Source organism: Phalacrocorax aristotelis, chromosome 8 (genome assembly GCF_949628215.1).
Source record: "Phalacrocorax aristotelis chromosome 8, bGulAri2.1, whole genome shotgun sequence".
Lineage (NCBI taxonomy): Eukaryota > Metazoa > Chordata > Aves > Suliformes > Phalacrocoracidae > Phalacrocorax > Phalacrocorax aristotelis.
This window is the reverse complement of record NC_134283.1, coordinates 21,938,864-21,959,962: the sequence shown is the minus strand read 5'-3', so window position 1 is coordinate 21,959,962 and position 21,099 is coordinate 21,938,864. Positions and strand designations below refer to the sequence as shown.

Below are 21,099 nucleotides of genomic sequence, written 5' to 3'. Positions count from 1 at the left end.
CGGCCGGCAGCAGCGCAGGGGTTAAGGGCGGCGGGCCGGGGGGGGCCGGGGGCGGGAGCATGCGTGCTACCGGCCTCTATTGTCTCCGGCGCGGCGCCGAGCACCCAGGCGGCTGGCGGCGGCCGGCAGCGAGGCCGTGCCCGGTACAGTGGAGCGGGGCCCAGCCGCCCGCCCCACCCTCGCCCCGCTGCTGCCGCCTCAGCAGCAGTTGCTGCTGCCGCCGCCGCCGTCACCCCCATCACCCCCATGGGCCGCAGCTGATCGCCGGCCGCGCCCCAGGCAGGAGCGAGACGGGCGGAGCGACCCGGCCGGCGTCCACCCTCCTCCCTCCCTCCGCCGGTTGTCCCCGTCCTCCCCTCCGCGGCCCCGGAGCCCTCGGCGGTTCCCGCCGGGGGTAGCGGCGGCGGCGGCGGCGGACTCGGGGCGCCCCCGCCCCTGCGGGCCCGGCGGGGGGAGGATGCCTGGGGCGGGGATGGGTTTTCGCCCGTAGCTCCCCGCGCCCCCCTCCCCCCCCGCTTCCTTCCGCCCCCTCTCGCCTCCCGGGGGCGGCGCGGCCCCGTTCCCCGCGGGGGGCTGTCGCTCGGCTCCCTCCGGCTCGGCGGAGCCTATATGGGGGGCAAGCAAAGCACGGCGACCCGCTCGCGGGGCCCCTTCCCGGGGGTGTCGACGGATGACAGCGCCGTGCCGCCGCCGGGAGGAGGGGGGGGGGCCGCCCCCCTTCGGCCATTACCGGGCGGGCGGCGGCGGCGCCATGGGGCTGCGCAGCCGTTCCGTCAGCTCGGTGGCCGGCATGGGCATGGACCCCGCGGCGGCCGCTGCCGTCCCCTTCGGGCTGTACGCGGCGGCGGCCCGGGCGGCGGGGGAGGCCGAGCGGGCCCCGGGCGGCGGCGGCGGTGGTGGCGGTCCGGGCTCCGACTCCACGTACGCTCATGGCAACGGTTACCAGGAGACGGGAGGCGGTCACCATAGAGACGGGATGCTGTACCTGGGCGCCAGGGCCTCGCTGGCCGACGCGTTGCCCCTCCACATCGCACCGCGGTGGTTCAGCTCGCACAGCGGTGAGTGTCGGTTCCCCGGAGCCTTCCCCCCTGGTTTTTCCCTCCTTCCGTGGGTACCCGGGTCTGGGGGAGGCCGTGGGCACAGCCCACCCGGTGAAGGTGGGGCTGCACCCTGCTTGGCCCACTGGTAAAGACCTGTTGTGCCAAGCCTGAAGGAAGGCCCCCCATCCCCTCCCTGGCACGGATGGGTGGGTGGGTGAGCGAGCAAGCACCACGGCCGGCATCAGTGTCAAGGTCAAGGGAGGAAGGGGCTGTGGAGGGAGAAGGCTTTCTGGAAGGGAGCCATTTTGGCTCTGGGATGCAAAGCAATGGATGTGGCACCCCCAACCTTCTGCCTCAACCTGGGGAAAGGTGGTCCGAGGGTGCTGTAGTTGAAGCCCTTGGTTTTGAAGACCAGGCTGAGCTCTGCTTTTGAAAGTGTTTGGGGAGTGCCAGTCAGGTGTAGTGGTTTCCATGCCTTAGAAACTGGGAAAAAGGCAGAGGAAAGAGGAAGCCTTTGAAAGCAAGGCGTGGGAATTTTGCTCCTTTGTTTCATGCAATAAAGCACCAGGGAGAGGCCAAAGCAGGTTTTCTTATCCAAGCTAGCTGGTACTGTTGTGGTGCTGGGGAGGAAGCAGAGGAGGACCTGCCTGCCTCTTTACTAGGGCTGGGGAGCCGGCTGGACTCTCTTGCAGGAAACCTGTCAGGCTGAGGGAAGGAGCAAGATTGCCCCCATCCTAACCCTTGTGGCTGGACCCTTCCATGTGTCTGGGTGCCTGGAGAGGAGCTCTGGCTGCGAGCAGGGCTGTGTCACTGACCCAGTTTTGGCTGGGTACAGGGAGCGAGGTGGGAGGTCCTCCCTTCCCCTCTGGGCTAGAGTGGAAGTCATTTCAGGGATGCCTTCTTGTGTTTCCTGGAATAGTCTGGGATTTCTCTCCCACCCAGCCCCCTTGCAAACGCCGTAAGTGTTCTCTTTGCATGACGTGGTCTGGGAATTTCATAATATGCCTTGGGACAATGCCTTATTTTCAGGAAGGCTTGAAACTAAACCAGTGGACAAGAACAAAGTGCAAAATGAGGCTCGTGGGGCCCATTTTCCTACTTCTGTCTTGGGATTTTTTCCCCTTTACCCAGTCTCCGTGGGCTTCTCTTCTCAGCAGATAGAAGCCATATGGCTCTCTTTGCATTCTCAGTGGCATAACGCCCCGGGCCCAGTTCCTATTGATCCAGATAAGTGGGGTGCTTGTAGTCCTCCCTGGCAGATGGAGAGGGTTGGCTGGCATGTGGCGCCAGAGTTGAGGCTGAGCATTTCTGCAAACTTTTTTGCTCTGTGACCTTGTACAGACTGTGCTGCTGCTCTGGTTTTTAAACGCAGAAGGAAATGAAGGTACAGCATCCTTCCAGGTATTCCACAAGCCTCTATGTGAGTGAGTGCCATGGGGCCTTTGGCTGAATTGGTGCTGGAGCGAGGAGGGGTTTGTTACCGAAACACCATGCAGCTGATCTGTATGTAGAGGTGGTCAGTCAGAGAGTATCCGTTGCATTAAATGATAGTTCTCAAACTGTAATGCTGAGAGGCAAAAACCTGTTCATAAAAATAAACCAGCTGCAGAATGGAGTTAAGCTTTTTCTGGCTGCTCATGCAAGTTAGTGCCACGCTGTGAAGTTAAACTGGTGCCCTTGGAAGACTGCAGCGTGAGCTGTGGGAAGTGCTGCAAGAACTATGTTTCTCTGGTGTCTCCTTTGTGGCCCTCTGAGAGCATTTGAACTATGCTGAATTGTGCGCAGGCAGCTGCGAGAGCTGTTCAGTCCATGCCGAAGCCTCTCCCGGCGGTGGTTCTTCCTCATCGCTAATTAATAGCAAAAGGAGTGGAGGATGCTTAAAAAACATTCTGAAAACTCCTCAGAGCTCATTAAACTTTTGCGCTCTTCCTCTTAGCATAAGAGGTTAATGGAGGCTTTGGAGACCAAGGGGAAGGGGAAGTAAGGCACCTCAAGACTGCTAAAATTCCTGCTAATCTCCTGTTGCACCTGGTTAACCTACAGCAGGGCAGTCAGGAGCTACTCGCTTCTTTCTCACCTGCCTCCCCATTGACCCGCTCCTCTCGCAGCACTGAGCCACTCCATTAGCCACTGGAAAGTGCTGAAGCAGCAGCGCTCCAGTAAACGGAGAGGAGCTTTGACATTGCTGTGCGTGACTGTCCCTGCTCCTTTTGAAGGATGACTTGAGGGAGGGGATGAAGGGAGCTGCCAATGCACCAAACACACTCAGGAGGATGCGTACTTGGGGGTCTTGGGGATCCGCCAAAGTTGCTCTACTGCCACGAGGTGGGGAGCCCCCCAAACTCTGTGCATAACAGGTCTGGAGAGGGGATCCTTGCCCCGCCTGCCCCTTTCTCCTGCCTCTGCAACAGGCTGGAGACGTGGATGGTGCCAGTCTCAGCATGTGGGGAAGGTTCTGTCCATGGGCTTGCTCTTCCAGGAGTACTCAGGTTTGCAGGAAGAGCCGGGAACCTCAAACCTGGGCTCTGCAGAGACCTCAGTGGGACAGCGAGGGGCCTTGGCTTAATGCTGGTGATAAGGCGCTGTCGTTGCAGCAGCATGTCGACGATAACGGGAGCACGCAGATAGGCTTGGGGCCTTGCCGCTACATTTATCTGCGATACTGATTTTTGTGTGCCTCTCTGGCTGCTTCATGGCTCATCTGCCCCTTCAGCAGGGACGCCAAGGAGTGCGCTGGGGCAGGCTGAGCTTATTTCCCTGGCTGGTGTCACTCCTTCCCCTCTCTGCAGTCAAAGGCTTGCAGAAGAGCCAGGGGTGCTCAGGGAGGGAGAGCGGAGGGCTGCACTGGGAAGCCTGTGCAGAGTGAGGCTGCGAAGTGGTCACCAGGGCCAGCATGTGCTGCAGCATCGCTGTAGGGTGCTGTGCATCATGATGGTCGGCAGGAAGAGCCCACTGCCAAATCCCTCCGGGCTCTGCCACTGGTGCCAGGGTGCAGGGACGGCAGAAGCAGTTATGTACCAATGGCCTCTAGTCCTTCCAGGGCCAGGGGAGGAGAGCTGCTGCTGTGCATCTTTCAGATGGGGTCGGCAAGGGGGCTCTGACCTTTGTGGTGGAGCTTGTCCCTCCCTCTGAGGGGACAGCACCTCCCTGGGTAAGCAGATCCTGTTTCCTGGCAGGGATTTTCCCAGGTGTGTCTGCCATCTGCATGAGCAACATAACTGCTCCAGCTCCACCTGAAACTGATCTGGGATTTCTGTCTGCCCAGGGTTTCTGAGATCTACTTCCCAGTGGAAGGTGACAGAACATCTTTTGTAACTTTGAACTTTGCTTGTAGCACTTGACTCTGTCCCCATAGCTTTGTGACATCAGGTCTTCTCAGCAAAGCCAAGGCTAGCGGGAAGAAGGGAGAAGGAAGAGATGTGTGGTTTTACACTGCATGTCTCCAGCGTTCTGTGGTTCTTAGCATCACTCATGTTATTCATCTTCATCAGAGGATCTCGGGTAGTTTGCAGAGGCTGTAAGTAGCTTAAAGTTTATCTGGAAATCCCCATCATCACCCAAAGCCCTGGAGTGTTTGAAGCTCCAATAAATCCATATCTCCCTGTCTGCCAGCTAGCCTAGGGAAATGCCTAGCTCATCCTTATGTGCAGAGCCATCAGGAATGTTGCAGGCTTTCTACGCACTGACAAAACAAGCTGGATGTTGGCAGCAGTGAGGTCAGGAGGTCCCCTTTACCAAGTGAGCTGCTTTGTTCTCAGCAGTGGCTTTTCTGGAGCAGGAGGGCCCAGCCTGAGGGAGGTGGCCGTCTGGCACAGATGGCAGCCAGGGTGCTGGGCTGGGTCCCCCTCCAGGCAGCATTAGAGAGTGAAACGAGCTGGAAGCGCTCTTTGATCTGGCCCTGGAGTAAGGGATGTGAAACAGGGATCGCTTGTTGGAACGTGAGCTGAAAGCATATGTGAACCCCTGGTCAGGCAGCCCTGGTCACTGCCCAGCAGGGGAAGAGGCAGGTCTGTGATATACCTGTGCTGTGCTCCGACAGCTCTGTGTCCTGAGCCTTTTCTCATCGGTGCTTGGTGATATCACTCCTGAGCTAGTCCTGCCATTGCATTCTACACCAAAACCAGAAAGCATAATTCTAGCTGGCTAATCAGTGAGCTGCTAGAGGGGGTCTACATTCATCCCTGACTTTCCTGCCATCAACTTTTCAACATGCAGACATGTGCTTCCCTCCCCTTTCTAGAGGGGCTAGGCCAGGGGAAGGGCACCCTAAGGTCTGCAGGAACTTGCCATTGTGAATCTATTTTTGCTACTGGAAATTTCCAAAGGAGACTGACCTCAAACCATCTTTTTGTGGGCTTGGTGCTGGTGACTGCCTGGCAGCCAGGCTGGGCACCTGCAGAGTTGCCAGACCTGCAGATTGTTTGGGAAACGGTATGGAAACGGTCCTGATGACTCCCTACGCTGGAGATATTCAGCTGTTAGGCTCTCTGGGTCTGGAGGGGTTGCTCTTCCACTTCTGCCTTCTCCAAGCTGGCCACAGGACAGCATATGCCCGGGGTCAGGGGAAGAGGCAGCTGCTGTCTTGGAAGAATGAAGCACCAAATACCAGAAGATGGGAGACTCAAAGGCAGCTTTAAGGCATACCCGACCCACAGCCTGGAGATGAAGTTTAAGTGTGTCGACGTTGGCATTGTGCATGAGAAGCCAGCGGCGGTGGTTATCTTCAGTCTCCGCAGCGAGAGCAAGTGCAGGCTTTTGCTGCGCTGTCTTGCCACTCCAGTGCCCTCTGAAATCTCTTGGCCGCCTTGCCCAGGAGCAAGATACTAATTGCTGTGTGTGCTAACTGGCTTGGCTGGGCTTGCTCCTCTCTAAACCTGTGCATAAATCAGTGCAGGGGGAGCTGAGTGTCCTCTTTCCCTCTGCACACATGTACACTCCAGAGATGCTGAGAATGACGCTTTCATGCTCCCTGGGCTGACCCACTTCCCAGCCAGGATTGTCTTCCCGGCCTGTGACGTAAGTTTATCCCATGCTAGTTTGTTTTGCTGAGATGTTTGTTCCAGTGACTGGAAAAAACGTAAAGGCTTCTCTTATTAATGTGCTATTAGGACTCCTTCCCTCTCTCTCTCCCTCTCTCTCTCCCTGTCTCTTGTTCGCTGGTCAGAGGATCAATCAGATGCAGACATCTTTGGTGGAGGAGCAGTACCAGGGCTGGCACCCGGCCAAGGGAACCGCAGAGAGTCATGGGAAAAAGCTGCTAAATGCTGAAAATTAATTTCAAGAGAAATGAAGGGAGGGAGAAAAACCCACTTTGGAGGGAGGGGAAAAAAAACAACCCAAACCCAGCTTTTTTTCCTCCACTGTGATCTCCCATGTGACAAATCAGACAGGCAGCAAAGAGCTTTGTGTGAACACGTTCCTCCTGCACGACCTGGTCCCGTGGCACCACGGCCAGCCAGTGGGCAACTATGAGGCACATCTCGTTGCCTCTACTGCTGGTATGCTAAAACCCCAGATGTGCTGAATACTTGGGTATGAGTAGATGTGGCCTGGCTTTCTCCTGGTTCCCTTGAAAATTGAAACCATAAGGGCTTGTGAGTGACTTGTACGAGCTGGAAAGTCGTGGGCCCTGATGCAGAGCACTTTATCCATGTGCTCTGGCGTGGGTGTGCATTGGGGTACAACAAGCTTCTGTCTGTAGAAGCAGACCCATTTATTTTTCAGAGTGGTTAAAGTTGGGCCTTAGAGGTCTTGCTGGCACTGGTCCCACTGGGCAGCTTTCATGAACCCCCTGGGGGCTTGGGTCTCCCTGTGGGGATGCTCCTTCTGTCCCTTGGGGATGCTGCTTTGCCAAACACTTTTGCTCAGTGCTTTCTGGTGGGAGGCTGTCTGGAGCTGCAGCTGCAGGAAGCCCTGATGGCCTGGGGCCTCTTCTCATGCCTCTGCACAGCGTTTCCCGTGGGCAGAGCCTGGCTGCTGCCGGGTTTCCTGCCCTGCTGGGCTGTAGGCAGGGGAGGGGGGTGCCTGTGGTGGGGGACAGGGACTTCCGTTTTCTTGGTGTGGTTTAGCTTTCCAGCCTGTTGTGGGTCCTGCACAACCCAGGGCTTGAGGAGGGTGGCAGGGAGAGCTGGGGGAGCCAGCAGGCAGGTCCTCGCAGCTGGCCTCTGTGCTGCCAGCATAGGGCTCGGTCCATTGCCTGTGCACAACTGGGTTTGGGCCGCATGCAGCCCACTGAGCTTGAGCGGATGCATTGCTCACTGCTGGCATCATTCTTCTGCAGGCCCTGGGGCGGGGGTCTATGGGCAGCTGGAGGCATTTGGTACAAGGTTTATTTTACTGGCAAGGATGGTGCCTCACCATTGGAGAGGCTGCAGTGCACCTCTGAGGTGGAGCTGACCCCTCTCTCCCCTCCTTCCCTGTGGAGCTGAGCTGCGCTGGCTGGTGTGGGCAGCAGGTCAGCCCCTGGGACAGCTGCGATGTCATGCAGCTTGAGAGGGTGCAGGGTAAATTAGCTCGGGAAATTCCCACCTCTCTGCGCTTGTGCATGCTCATGCAGCTGTGGGCCTCCCATCAGCGACACGGAAATGAGACCATGCACCTTGTGCAATGGTCTTGCAGCACTTTGTAGAGGAGCAGAGAGATGCAGTAGAAATATTTACCCTTTTGCTAGTTTTAGCAATGCTAGCAGAAATTTCCCAGGGCTGTATGTTCCCAGCAGGCACCCTCAGCTCATTGAGGCTGTATCGGGTTATGGCTGTGGTTCCTGAGAGACTGGCCTACCAGGCACAGAAATGGGGCTGGGACAGGCCCTGGTGAGGGAGGCATGATGGCACAGATGAAGAATTGAACTGAAAGCCACTCAGAGCTGTTCCCTGGCTCTAGCAGGCAGGGCAGTGTGACAACAGTGAGTATTTTTAGAGGCCAGCTGCCTGACAATGCAAGAGAAGGAAAGCAGCAGTCGGGCAGGAGAACAGAGTGATGTTCCCCCGTCTCACATTCCCGCCCAGCATTTTATTTCCCCCTGGGCTGGGGCTCCTGGCTTAAGGAGTTCCCATGTCCTCCATGCGTCTTCACCTGTCACTGCCTTGAAAGGCAGCTGGCTTCGTTCTCCCCGTGGCTTTCACCATGGCTGTGTGTCTTTTTCTGATCACAGCTCAGCAGCCTGAGGGTGGTGTTGAGGGGTCCCCTCTGCACATCCTAGATGATTGCGTTACAGCTTGGCGTGGTGGGTGTTCTGGGAATTGATTTTTTTTGAGAAGTCTCTGCTGCCAGCAAGGGAAAACCTGCAGTTTCTCCTGCAGCTGGGGTAATCGCAGTAATTCATTTGGGAGCTCTCCCTACAAGGCAATGGAGCCACATTTTGTTGGAAGTGCTGGAGGGAATTAGATTCACCTTTCAATACATCCATCCAAGGCCTGTATGTCTGTAGCTGGGGAGAATGGGGGGGCGGGGGGGGGGGTGTTGGCTCTAGCCAGATGGTTTAAATTGCCATCTGCAGGGAGGTAGAGTCAGTAGGGGTTGAGGTTGGTTTTGGGGCCAGCCTTCTGTTAAGGTGGTGCTGAGCAGGATGGGGTGAGGCTGAGCACCCTGCCTGAGCTGCCTCGGCATTTCGGGTTATCGCCAGTGAGATCTTGCTGCTTTGAAGCTATTGTCCATCCACTTATTTATTGCAACATTGATTTTGTAGCCCTTGAAGTCTGCTACTTGCCTGGATCTTACCCTTCTGCGGGTGTTGTAGATGCCTTTGATTTCTTTTTGCTCCCCATAGACAAGTATGAAGCAGAGCACACCCTGAGCTGGTCCTGGGAGTGTCTTGGGTGAGTGTTTCACAGGGGGACTCTGCTTCCCAAGGCCCTTCCCAGCTCTGGAAGTGGGAGTACACATGTTCCTCTGGGTGTTGCCCTGGTGTTTTTCCTTTCTCCTGGGGAAGAGAGCGCCCCACTATCCCCCTCCTGCTCCCAGTGGCTGCTGTCTGTGAGACAGCTCAGCCCTTCCTGTGTTCGAGGGTGGCACATGTTGAATCAAAGGGGAGGCAGGAGCAAAGAAGGTGGTACAGAGAGCAGGGTTGTTCCTGACTGTGGCACAGTGTACAGCCCCTCCTGCCTCTGCTAGCTGGATCCGGCGTGGGCAGACTGTATCGCTCACCGAGGGGTTTGTTCCTCCGAGACATCACGCTTTGTGTTTCAGAGGTTCAGCTCCCAGAGGTGCAGAAAGTCATCTCTGTCTGTCAGCTGCCTCCATGCTGCAAAGGCAGTTGGGAAGTGCACGGGGCATGGCTGCTCCAGAGTGAGAGCAAGTTGTGTGGTGTGGCCCCATCCCTGGCACAGGGGTATCCCCCCAAATCCCCAGCCTCTGGCTGGAGAAGGGGTGCTCATGCTGCCTGGCTGGGCAGCTCAGTGCTGTTGAGCATCCCTCCCCTCCAGCACCATGCACAGCAGAGGTATGTGATCATCCTGCAGGTCTGCACCCAACTTTTTCCCCTTCCTGCTGTCTTGGTAGCCTGGGGCATTCACCAAGCATCCCTCAGTAGCTGCAGACCCTCCTGGGGAGCAGGGAGATGCTCTCTGCTGTGCTCCTACCATGCGAGGAGCTGGGGGCAGGTGAGGTTGGGGCTTGCTCTGCAGTGTGCTCCTCCCTAGGACTTTTTTCCAACAGTCTGTCTTCCTGCAGAAACAACCACTGTTAACTGGCTGTAAGCATTTCACAGCCATGCACTGCCTGTGGGCATAGTTCCATGTGCCTTTCGTGCTCTGTTTGCTGCCCGCTACATAAAAATTGCCCTTTCTCTACCCTGAAAAGCAGTGCTCCATCCTTCTCATGCACTCTGGGGCCTGGGGGGCTTGTACCCCCAGTAACTCCTGCCACCTGCGCGGGGTGTCCTATAGCCTGGGCACAAAGTGCCATGGGTGACCCTCCACCAATTCCTTTGTGCGGTGCTGCCATGGGATGCCCAGGGAGGAGGCGTCCCAGGAGCCAGATGGGATTACTTCCCAGCAAGAGCAAGTACATGGGTGAGATCAGTGCTGGGCTCTGCTCCCTCTGTCAGCATCGCAAAGCTGGGACATGTCATCATGTGTCTCTGGAGTGTCCCTTCATCTTCCCAGTGAGATCGGCTAAGGTATGACAGAGCCTCTGAAGTGCAAGGCAGGAGTATTCTGCTTTGGAAAAACCCGGGGGTCACGAGGGAGGCAGTTGGGGACCTGCTGTTTCACCCCACGGGGTCGGATCTGGTTGCGTTTGGGAGTGGCTCAGGTTAGGCTTTTGTGCTTCAGCCTTTCCAAAAGCGGGAGTTCTTCTGGCAGCTCAGCGGCCACTGGAGGCTGGCAGTGGGGACTCCGTGGGTGCCTTCCCAACGGATGGCTTAGTCAGAAGTGACTCACCCCACCGGTCCCCGCGTGACGTTGCCTTGCTGCTCCCTCCCAGCCCCTGCTGAGCCAAAACCTCCGACTCTTTCCCTTTCTGCTCCTATTTCTGAGTTGCTGTGTCCCACTGTGCTGCTGGAGGATCCCCTGCGCTCCTTCATTTTGGCACCTGGGACCCACCCTGTTGCCCTGTTGGCTCTGTGCATATTGCGGATGATTGCTGCCCGCAGCAGGGCTTGCGGTTGGGCTTCCTCCTTCACAGAGAAATATTTGGGAGGAAAAAAAGCAGGCATACAGGCAAACCCTTTGGAAATTCCCAGGCATGCCTGCAGGATCCCTTTCCTCTCTGGGCAGTGAGTTCAAAACCCTGACCATCCCTTGAGAGGTGGCGAGACAGCTCTGTGGCATTCCTCCAGATCTGTGTGATGACATGGCCTCAGGCCGGTTTTGTGACTAGTGAGAGCCCTGAATTAGCCTGTATCTCAGTAAATTCAAGACCTGCAGCCCAACAGCAGGAGTCTAAGGTGTTAATGACTTTGCTGGGCTGTTGCCCAGGACCCCTCTGCTTGACTTTGCTGTTCTCTGGGATGCTAAAATTAGCTTTGGGCTACACGTTCTTCCTTATGAAGACTCTTCCCAGCAGCTGGGGGAGTGTTTCTGCAGTAAACTAGGACTAGTTGGAAGACAGAGGGTCCCCAGGAGGTTGCCTTTCACATCCAGGTCTGAGGGAACTGATCCTGCAGCATAGCCTGGGCTATAGGAGGGAGATGCTCTCTACCTGTAGCATAGGTACTTTTGTTCAAAAATTGCAATTGCAGCCATGAAACAGCAACAGGCAGAAGGGATGCTTGGGATACAAAGGCTGTTTCCATGTCTTTAAGTATATGTGTGCAAGCGGGGTGGCTCTGGATGTCCTGTGACCCTATAGCTAGACCTTTTCGCCCTCCTGCTTCTTGGTGTCCACAGGCTGTGCTGGAGGTGTCTTGTAGGGCTTTGGTGTGTCCGTCTGCATAGGCTTGACGGCTTTAGGTGCTCTGGAGCAAATGTCCTTGTGGGTCTCCCTCTCTCATATCTCCTGCCCCTTCCCAACTTTCTGGCTTCCCTCAGACCCAGCGTTGCAATCTGTTCTGCTTCTTCCTGTCCTCCCCCACTGCCTCTGTAAGAAACCAGCTGGCTGAAAAAAAAAAAAATCTCTTCTTCCCAGCTTGCAGCAAGCGAGCCCTTGGCTGCTGTGATGTAATGCCACCCAGCCCCTCCTGCATCCCTCTGGCCCTAGTGGCTTCCCCACATTGCATCTGGAGCACCAATGCCTTTTCCTTGTTGCCACATCTCATTTTTGCAGCTGGAGTTGGGTGGGAGCCGGCAGAGGCGTCTCCAAAACCTGCTGCCTTGACAGTTACAGCAGCACTGGCCTTGGCCAGCTTTGTGGTCCATGGTATGTCCCTGCCACCCTTGGCTGCTGTGTGGCTGACCTGACAGCAAACACCTGCAGCACAGTGGCTTTGCCAGCCACTGCAAACCAGGGACAGCTTTTCTTACACATTGCACAGGATTACCTTCTTTTTGGGGTGCTGCTTCACGTTAGAAGAGTTTGTTCTCTCCCGGCTAAGCCTGCTGAACTGACTTGATCAGCAAGGAAATGGTGGGAATGGGGATGGAGCAGGACTGTCCCTTTGCAAAGGCAGCAACCTGCGCCATTGGGTTTCTCTCCAAGAGCTGCCATCCAGGGATGTCTTGGCCCAGCCACGTCCCTGCTGCCTGGCATCTGGGGCTGGCCTGCTGGTGTCCCCCAGCCCTGCCTCCATCCCACCTTCCTGGGTGCAGAAGGTCTTATTTTCACCCTGGACTCATCCTTTATGCTTTCCCCACCTCCCTGCAGCCTTGAATCAGGAGGAAGGATTCTCATACAGCACGACGTGTAAGCTTTACTCCTTCCTGCCTATGTGTCCCTGCTCGTGTCAACCCTTGTGCTGCCCAATAGCTGAGCACCGCCACAGCATTCCTTGTGTCCTGCTAGGGCAGCAGGCACTGGGGTTATGTTAGGCTTCAGCTCCTGCATCTGCCTGTGCAGCTGATGAGGTTTTCTTTGGCACGGGGAAGTGTGTTTGGGCCTGATCCTGCTGGGCACCCTGGCCTCCAGGCACTCAATGCAAGCACTTTGCTGGCCGAGCGAGAGTGGTCCTTGGTGGGATGGGTCCTTGGTACAGCAGCGAGCTGCCTCCTGACCCCACTACAAGGCAGCAGTGCTGGCTGCATTGCTCAGAGGCCGGTAGAATGCCACTTCCGCAGTGGGTGATGCTCTTGGAAGAGGCCACCCAAGGAGGTCCTCAGCTACGAGGTCCATGTGGTGCCCAAGTGCCTGAGATGTGATGCGTGCACCCTATATGCCATCTCCAATGTGCTGTCTTCAGCCATCGCTTTCATAGAATCATAGAATTGTTAACGTTGGAAAAGACCCTTAAGATCATTGAGTCCAACTGCTAACCTATCACTGCCAAGTCCTCCACTAAACCATACCCTCAAGCACCACGTCCACCCTTCTTTTAAATACCTCCAGGGATGGAGACTCAACCACCCCCCTGGGCAGCCTGTGCCAATGTTTGACAGCTCTTTCGGTGAAGAAGTTTTTTTGAATGTCCAACCTAAACTTCTGGTACAGCTTGAGGCCATTTCCTCTCGTCCTAAAGCTTTCAGGCAATGAGGCTGCTTTAAGCCAGTAGGGAATTTATTTTCCTGGAGATGTCAGGTCTGAATATCTTGGCTCTGCAGGTTTCCTTCACTCAGCTGGCAAGGAGGACAACTCCTCCATGATCACTTCCCTCCTGGGGCTGGCATCCTTTCTCTTTATCCAACTTCAAGTGTTTCTGCTTCAGACTGACCCACAGGGCCCATATACGTTGTCTTTCAGTCTTGTCCTCTGTTTCAATTGCTAGTGTTGTGTGTTGTTTTGTTTCTTTTTTTTTAAGATGATACATCTCTTCCAGCCTCCACCTGGTGCTGGTTCAGCTGGTGATGTTGGGGAAGCCATTGGGAGGAGGTGGGATGCTCACATTTTGCTCAGCAAGGGGGAGACCCCAGGACTCTGCTTCGGCTGCATGCTTGGCCCAAATATTCCCTGCATTTGTCTTGTGCTTGGCCGCACCCTCACCTGGTGTAAGGGAGCTCTCTTGGCCGGAGACCCAGCATACTCTCTGGAGACATGGAGATGGGCTGCACAGCTGAGGTCTCCAGATCTCTTGTGCACATCAGGCAGCCTGGGGCTTACCCCTGAGCTCTCTGGAGTTCAGGGTGTCCCATGGGGCGGCTGGGCACTGTGGGCGGGACCCCTCCTGGGGTGGGTGTGTTTTGGGGAGTTTACGTAGCCACTCCCACATGCAGGGCTCCTGGTTTATCCCACTGCAGTAGCAGGGTCCTGGGCAGTTTGGAATCCCTTTGGTGAATGCTACTTGCTATGGGGTGAGCTGCTGGAGTTGCACGCACTTGTTTGTGCCTGGGCTGCTACCTCCCTCTGCCTTCAGGGCATGTTATCCCCCACCAGCATCTTCCTGTTGTTGGAGGTGCTGCACAGTGGCAAAGCTTCTGCTCCCCACATTTTGGCCATCTGCTAGTGATAGAGCCAGGGTCTCCTACTGCTGGGGTGATGCCATGACTCCTGGTGGCACTGTCCATCTGGAGGCACACCGAGCTATTAGAGGGTTTGACAAGTGAATGCGGACATGGCATGTGCCTTTCCCAGCAGTCAGGGACAGGGTTGCAGCTCCAGTGGACGACGTCTCGCCCATCCCTGAGGGGAGCAGCAGCGTCCACTCGCAGGATGTGGTGTGGTTGATCCTGCTGTAGTGCTTGGTGGCTTTCCCAAGCAGATTGCTGTGGACATCACTTGTAGACACAAATGATGGGAATTTTGTATCCCAGCTTCAGAAGCAGCTGTGTTTGGTATGTTTACAGATGGATGGAAATGTGTCTTTACCCTCTTGCCACCACCAAAGCCCTGGCAGCCTGTGTGGTGGTGCTTTCAGCACCATAATGGCTTTTTCAGCTTGCATAGAACCTGGTGGAGGTTTTCCAAGGTTCCCAGATCTGCTTTGCCCAGCTCTCTAAAATTAACCACGTAACCTTCCTAAAAATACTCAGAGGGCAGTGGCCCCTGGAGAGCACCAGCACTGCTTGCTCCTGGTTTCTAGACCAAGCCATCGGAGAGATGAGATCACCTGGCAACGTGTGCCTTACAGCCCTGGAAAGCCCTTGGCTGTCTCAGTCTCCTGCAACATATGAGAGTCCAAATCTGGATCTGAACCTGCCTTTCCAGGCCAGCCCACTTCCTGCAGCACCTTCTTTTCCCTGCTTGCTCCTGGTAAGAGCTGGTGCCTGTCTGCACATCTCTACTTACAGAGATGGTGTTAGCTTCAGGTTTAACATGCTGCAGGCAGGGGCATCGCCAGCTGCCCTGTGCACCTTAGGAGGGAGGAAGGGTCTATAGCCTTTCCCTGGAGCATCCCCCAAGCCTCCCTGTGGCTATGGGAGGCCCAGGCAAGGAGGAATAGCTGGGCCCTTCTTCCTTCACTCTCTCTCTCTTCTTTTTTTTTTTTTTTTTTTTTTTTCCCTAGGCGTGTGGGAGGAGGGTGGAAAGGGCTTGAGGAGGAGGGAGGGAGCTGAATTTTCCATGAGCAGCTGTCACAATGTAATCTCCTGCGTCGCTCAGGCTGGCAGCTTAGGCAGGATAAATTAATGGGGATTTCGGGGAACATGGAAAATCCCATGGCCTGGAGAGGGCTGGCCACATGGGGAGCGGCCCTTTCATCTGCAGGACCAGCTCCAGGCCCCAGCACCTGCCTGAACTGCAGAGGGATGCTCCGAGGCACTGGGCTCGGTGCCTGCCACTGTCAGGTGCCAGCTGTCCCCTGTCCTCAGTAGTTTTCCATCTACCACCTTCCCCCAAAGGTCACCCAGAGAAGGGGCAAGGGAGGCAGACCCCCTTCTCTAGCTTCTCCTTCCTGCTGGCATTGGGCTTCCTTTGGCTCCCGCTGCCTGCTGTGGAGGGGGATGTCAGCAGTTGCTCTTGCAATGCCAAGTAGTTGTGCTGACAGCTGGGGTGTAGGGCAGCCCCCCACCCCAGGGGCGTTTCCATGCCGGCTCATCACTCCTGCTCAGACCCAGGAATTTATGCGATTGCATTTTCATAATTTTTACTTTGTTTTTTTCAACCCTCCATCTTGTGAAATGCAGAGCCAGGAAAGTGTGTGTGCTTCTGTGCTTGGCTCAGCCTGCGGACCCATGCGGCAGTCAGCATCTGTGGCTGGAGCACACCACACACATGCTGGGGTTTGAGCGCAGGCCCCTCTGTCTGTTTAATGTCCCTGTGTCCTTGCCATGGGGCTGTGGGGTCCCCATCCCACAGCCAGCTGCCCAGGGAGCGCCAAGGAGCGTGACGGGTGTTTGTGCTGGCTATTTATAAATGTGCTAAAGCCACCCCAGCTAGCAAAGAGGCCTGGAGATATGGCAGCAACCACTCACTGGAGCCTGCAAAGGGCCCTGCCCTTTCCCAGGCTCCTGCTGCTTTGCCTGCTGCTGGCAGTTGTGCCCTGTCAGCCCCGGGCTGGGCGGTCTCATCCAGGGCCTTCTCCCTTTGCCCCGGTTGCACATCTCATAGGATCCCTTCAGGTGCTGCTGGAGCCAGCAGATCTGGGGCAGCTTAAAATAACACACTGACACAGAAAAAGGGGGGACCAGAGAAAATGAGGTCTTCCTGTGCAGTGCACGGGGGACAGTACCTAACCTCTGCAGATGTCTTGCCCTGACACCAAGCTAGCAGCCGAAACACCTTTTCCAAAGGGAGCCCTTTGCAGCTGCCCTACGCCAGGGGCTTGCTGTTGGAAACTGGTCCCTGGAGCTTCTCTGGTAGGGACTGGCATCCGCGGAGCTGGCAGACCATCTGCGTTCAAGCAGAATTGGTTCAGCTGGGGACAGGGGCAGGCGGGCTGCCAGGGGAGCCTGGGGATGGAAAAGGTGTCTTGCAAGGGGAGGCTAGTTGGGTCCTGCAGAAGGCAGGCTGGGAGGCTATCTGAGCCTGCTCTATAAATACACCAGGCGGGTAAACACTGGGGAGGAGAAAAAAACCCAACTGTTTCAGCTAATGGGCACTGCTGCCACAAGGTACAAATCGGTCAGGAGTAAAATGAGGCCAGAGAGGAGAAGGCAGATGGGTGCTGCTGCCTGTGAGGCTCTGGCTGCTGGCGCTGCCCTTTTGGCTGCGGCTTGGTGCAAACGGGACCAGACTCGCAGTGGAGACCCTGTGGCTTGTTGGCACTGGGGCAGGCATGTGTCCCTGTGGTGGCATGCTGCAGACCAGCCTGGCACCCCACCAGAGGGGCCCCTGGGCCTGAGGGCTCCTTGTTTTAGCGGGTCCCTTTAGAGCCAGTCCCCCACGATCCACAGTGCTCGTTCTTGCAGTGCCCTCCTGGGAAATAACCACCCTCCAGAGGGGCAGGAGTCGGCATCCCTGTCCTAGCTTTTCATCTGGGGAGCTGGGAAGTAATCTGTACTTATCACTGCTGCTAATGAGAAGGTGCTCAGGTGTTGAGCAGTTACCCTGGCTGTTCGCATCGCAAAGGTCTGAGCTGCCTCCCATTAAAGCCACCCACATTTTCTCCTTCCAAGAAGCAAAAAAAATGCCCTTGCCACGTGGACGTGGTGGCAAACAAGAACCTGATTCATCCTTAGATAATTTGTGTACGTTCCTTTTTCTCTTCTCTCCTGAGCAGCCTTTGCATATATATGAAGAATGCTTTTAAGCAGCACTGCAGTCAAACCTGATCTGCTTTTAGAAGACAGGTCCTTAAATTACCCTCTCCCTCTCTGCAGGGAGGGAATTGCTAGATATTCTGGTACAAACCCGTGGTGGTGGTGGCATGTGCGTGTTTGGCTGCATGGGCTTGAGCCCTGCTGCACTGTGTGGTGACAAACCGCACAACCTTGAGCTGGCTGCAGTGGGAGGGCAGGGAGTCCCAGTCAGGTGACATGCAGGGCTTGTTGGGGATTTGATCCCTGGGAGTTTGGGTCTTGGAAACCTGGATTTGGGGCAGTCTTACTTGGTGGTGCTGGCGATGATGCCATGGAGGTCTGCGTGGCTTGGGCAGGTGGTGGCACTGGTGTGATACCCTGGCACCAGCTGGGTCCCGTCCTCATGCCCAACCAAGGATGCAGAACAGGTCTGGACATCACAGCCAGCTTCATCCAAGAGTCCAAGTCCGGCAGGTCTGGGTGACGAGGCAGGGCCAAGGTCAAGCAGGGATGTCAGCCTGTGGAGTCCCCCTACTCTTGGGGCTGCTGGCTGGCATTGGAGGGGCAAGCACCCACCTCACTCCTGCAAAAAGCTGGAAGAAGCATCAGTTTGAGCTTATGGCTCCAGCCTGCCAGTCCTCTGCTTCGGCACTACAGAATAACCTCCTTCCTTGCAGCTTTTCTGGCTCAGCCATGCAGGGCTGAGCTACAGCAGCAGGGGCAGCACCACCCTGGAATGGGGACGTGCTCCTGCATTTGCCAGCTGCAGGGTGCTGTGTGGCCCGGGCTGCTCCTCGCCCTTTAAGGCCCAGCAGCAGCTGATGGCCACGTGTGTGCTGCCTTGGCTCGCTTTCTGTGCCCTCTGCGCGGCGGGCACGGGGACGACCGACGCACTGTCTCAGGCAGCTGTACCCTGCGCCGGCGCTGCTGGCAGCCAGCACAGGATGAGCAGGCACCCAGTGGGCACTGTGTGGGGTGTGTGTGCCACCATGCAGGCAGCAGGTGAGGGGCTGCCTGCTGCCCCGCCGTGGCCTCGGGGAGTCCCCAGGATGTGGGATGAGCTCCTCTTCTCCCCTTGCTAAGGGCTCATCTCTCCACTCTCCCTCCAGGTTTCAAGTGCCCCATTTGCTCCAAATCTGTGGCTTCTGACGAGATGGAAATGCACTTTATCATGTGTCTGAGCAAACCTCGCCTCTCCTACAACGGTAAGGGCTGGCAGCCAGGCTATGTGGGGGACACAGCGTCCTGCTGGCTTGGGATTGCTCTGGGCAGGCCGGAGAGACGCTTGCTGCAGGCTGTATGGGCAGGCAGCTTGGCTGGGTTTGCCAAGAGGGCTGTGCTCCAGCGGACTGGTGCAGCTCATGGTCCCTGCTCCGCTCCACTACCCTAGCATGGCTCAACCCCACTGCTTTTGCATCGGGACCTTTCGTAACACAGCCCCGTGCCTGTGTTGCTCACCACAGTGTGCCGTGCCGGAGGGAGCCGCCCTGGCCAGGCATCCTGCCTGGCTAGGGCAGGGCATGTGTCCTCCTGGGCTGACCCTCTAAAGGACCGTTGCCTTCCTCCCCTCCTTGCTGGCAGCAAGGCTTACTGGGCTGAGCACTGGTCTCCAGGCTCCTGTATATCCCATCCTCTCTCCTGACCACTCGGCAGAGTGGTGCTCACCCCCCTACTCAGTGGTGCTTTTTTTGGAAGCTCAGGTAGGGGGTGTGTTCGCTGCAGCCGCCCCAGCCCCATCTCCCCACTGTGCCTGCATCTGAGCCTCCTGCCAGTATTTGCCAGTGCTGCTGCCACTCAGCTGCCCCATGCCAGCTGCCTCCGCAGAGGTGGCCATGGGTTCCCCTCCATCCCAGGAAGGGGGACACCATAGTGGACCGTGTCTAACCCACTGCCCTCTCCTCCCCTCCCAGATGATGTGCTGACCAAGGACGCTGGCGAGTGCGTGATCTGCCTGGAGGAGCTGCTGCAGGGGGACACGATAGCCAGGCTGCCCTGCCTCTGCATTTATCACAAAAGGTACCGCCATGTGCAAGGGGACGCAGCCAGGCGGGTGGCAGGGGGACAGGCAGGGCCATCCCGAGGTTTGGCAGCACAGTGGTGACGCACTCTCCTCTCTCCAGCTGTATAGACTCATGGTTTGAAGTGAACAGATCTTGCCCGGAGCATCCTTCTGATTGACCCACCGGGCGTGCTTGCTGACTTCTCTCAAAGGTGAGCCTGTGGCGGGCTGTTGAGCCATGATGTACCCCTGCTGGCTTTGAGTCCTGGGCCAGGAGAGGTGCGTGGGGTGGGGTGGGATGGGGTGGCCATGGCTCCTGCTCCTCACCTGGGATCATCTCTCTCTGCCTTTGCAGGGCACCTTGCTATACCTGCTGTACCTCCTCTCCCCATCCCCCCTGCCCCGCCTGGAGTTTTGGGCTGACTTTAAATTCTTCGAGAAGACAAAAATAAAACCCAGAAACTTGAATCCACTTGGGACAACGGCGATTTTTTTTTAATTTTATTTTATTATTTTTATTCGTTTTGTCGGGGTTTGTTTGTTTGTTTGTTTTTGTTTTATTTTTTTTTTTAATTTAAATGATTGGAAAAAAAAAGAAACATCCAGGAGAAGACAGTGTGAGAAAAGCAGAGCGACCTGCTCTCCCCTCCACAGTCGCTGGTCACCAGGAGAGCTCTGCCCACCAGGGGCCCCGGGGACGCCCTCGGCTGAAACCCTGCCATGATGTTTGGCTTTTCTCCCCAAAACGAAGGGGAAAGCTGCCGGGGGACAGCCAGCCAAACGGAGCATGCGGCATTTCTCACCGGCAACCCCCCCACCTCCCGCCTGGACTCTCCCGGGGGCTCTGCTCGGTTTTTTTGCACTGACTAAATGGGAATTTTCTCCTCTCTCCCATCTCCCTTTTGGAGATCTCCACCCCGGCCCCGGCAAAATGAGACGGGGACTCTGCCCCACGCCAGGAGCGGGGCCACCGCTCCCCCCTGCCAAGCCACGGGGGTCCGTCTTTCAAGTGTTTACAACGAGAGAAAAAAAAAAAAGAAAAAAAAGGAAAAAAAAGAAGAAAAAAAAAGAGAAAACCAACAAAAAAAAAACCAAACCACAACTGAAGCTTCGTGTTGACTGGCGTGTTCTTCGATTTGAGCTTCCCTGCCCTGGTGATGTTTACAGACTGGTCACTCTTTAACTCAGCTATAACCACTCAGAGACTGGAGAGCCGCAGCATCCCCGCCGCCCCCTCCCGCTGCCCCCAATGCCAGGCTCCTCTTGCCAAAACCGCCCCTCTCCCCCTTCCTTTCCATCTCCTTTGAGTCGAACCCTTTCAAGGAGGGTACAGGGGAAGGACCCCAATGGCTCCCTGGATGCCCCCGGCCATGGGGGTGGCTTTGCCAGAGGTGCCAAGACAGTGTCGGTTCATGGCAGTGACCTGCCCCAGCCCATCCCTGTCCCCTCCTGGTGCGGCGGGCACGTTTTTGTTGGTGAGACCTCCCCTGCTGGTGGCCATGCCCCTGCGGGAAACCTTTCTGTATTTATATATTAAAAAAAAAACAGGAAAAAAACTTAGGAGTTCAGAGCTTGGGGGGAGCTTCCTTCATTGGTCAAGGTGTTTTGATATGGTATTAAAACAATGTTCAATAAAATATTCACTGTTATTTTATTTCATTGACTTTCTTGGTGAAGCAGGCGATGCCTGTGGGGTGCTGATGCCCCTTCCCTGTGTCTGCTTGCCATGGGGATGGCAACAGCAGTACTCAGCAGTTCCCAGAGAGCTCCCAGCCCTGTACCACTGGCACCACACCTCTGGGGAGGTGGCTAAAGTGGGTCCCTGCCCAGTTCCCCTACCTTGTGGGTGTCTGTGGGCACTGCCTGGGACAGGGACAGCCCTGGGGAGGGGCTGGGGAGTCCTGTCCTCTTCCCACCC

The 21,099-nt window shown here is 56.4% G+C and overlaps 1 protein-coding gene across 1 annotated transcript; it reads left to right on the top strand.

Moving 5' to 3' along the window:
* Window positions 1-105: 105 nt before the first annotated feature.
* On the top strand, window positions 106-20,835 carry ZNRF1 (zinc and ring finger 1). The gene is given in 6 exon segments (XM_075101765.1): window positions 106-711; window positions 713-1,058; window positions 18,292-18,387; window positions 19,093-19,198; window positions 19,303-19,393; window positions 19,537-20,835. Coding segments are annotated over 5 exon segments (708 nt in total). The 5' UTR covers window positions 106-609; the 3' UTR covers window positions 19,361-19,393; window positions 19,537-20,835.
* The last annotated feature ends 264 nt before the right edge of the window (window positions 20,836-21,099 follow it).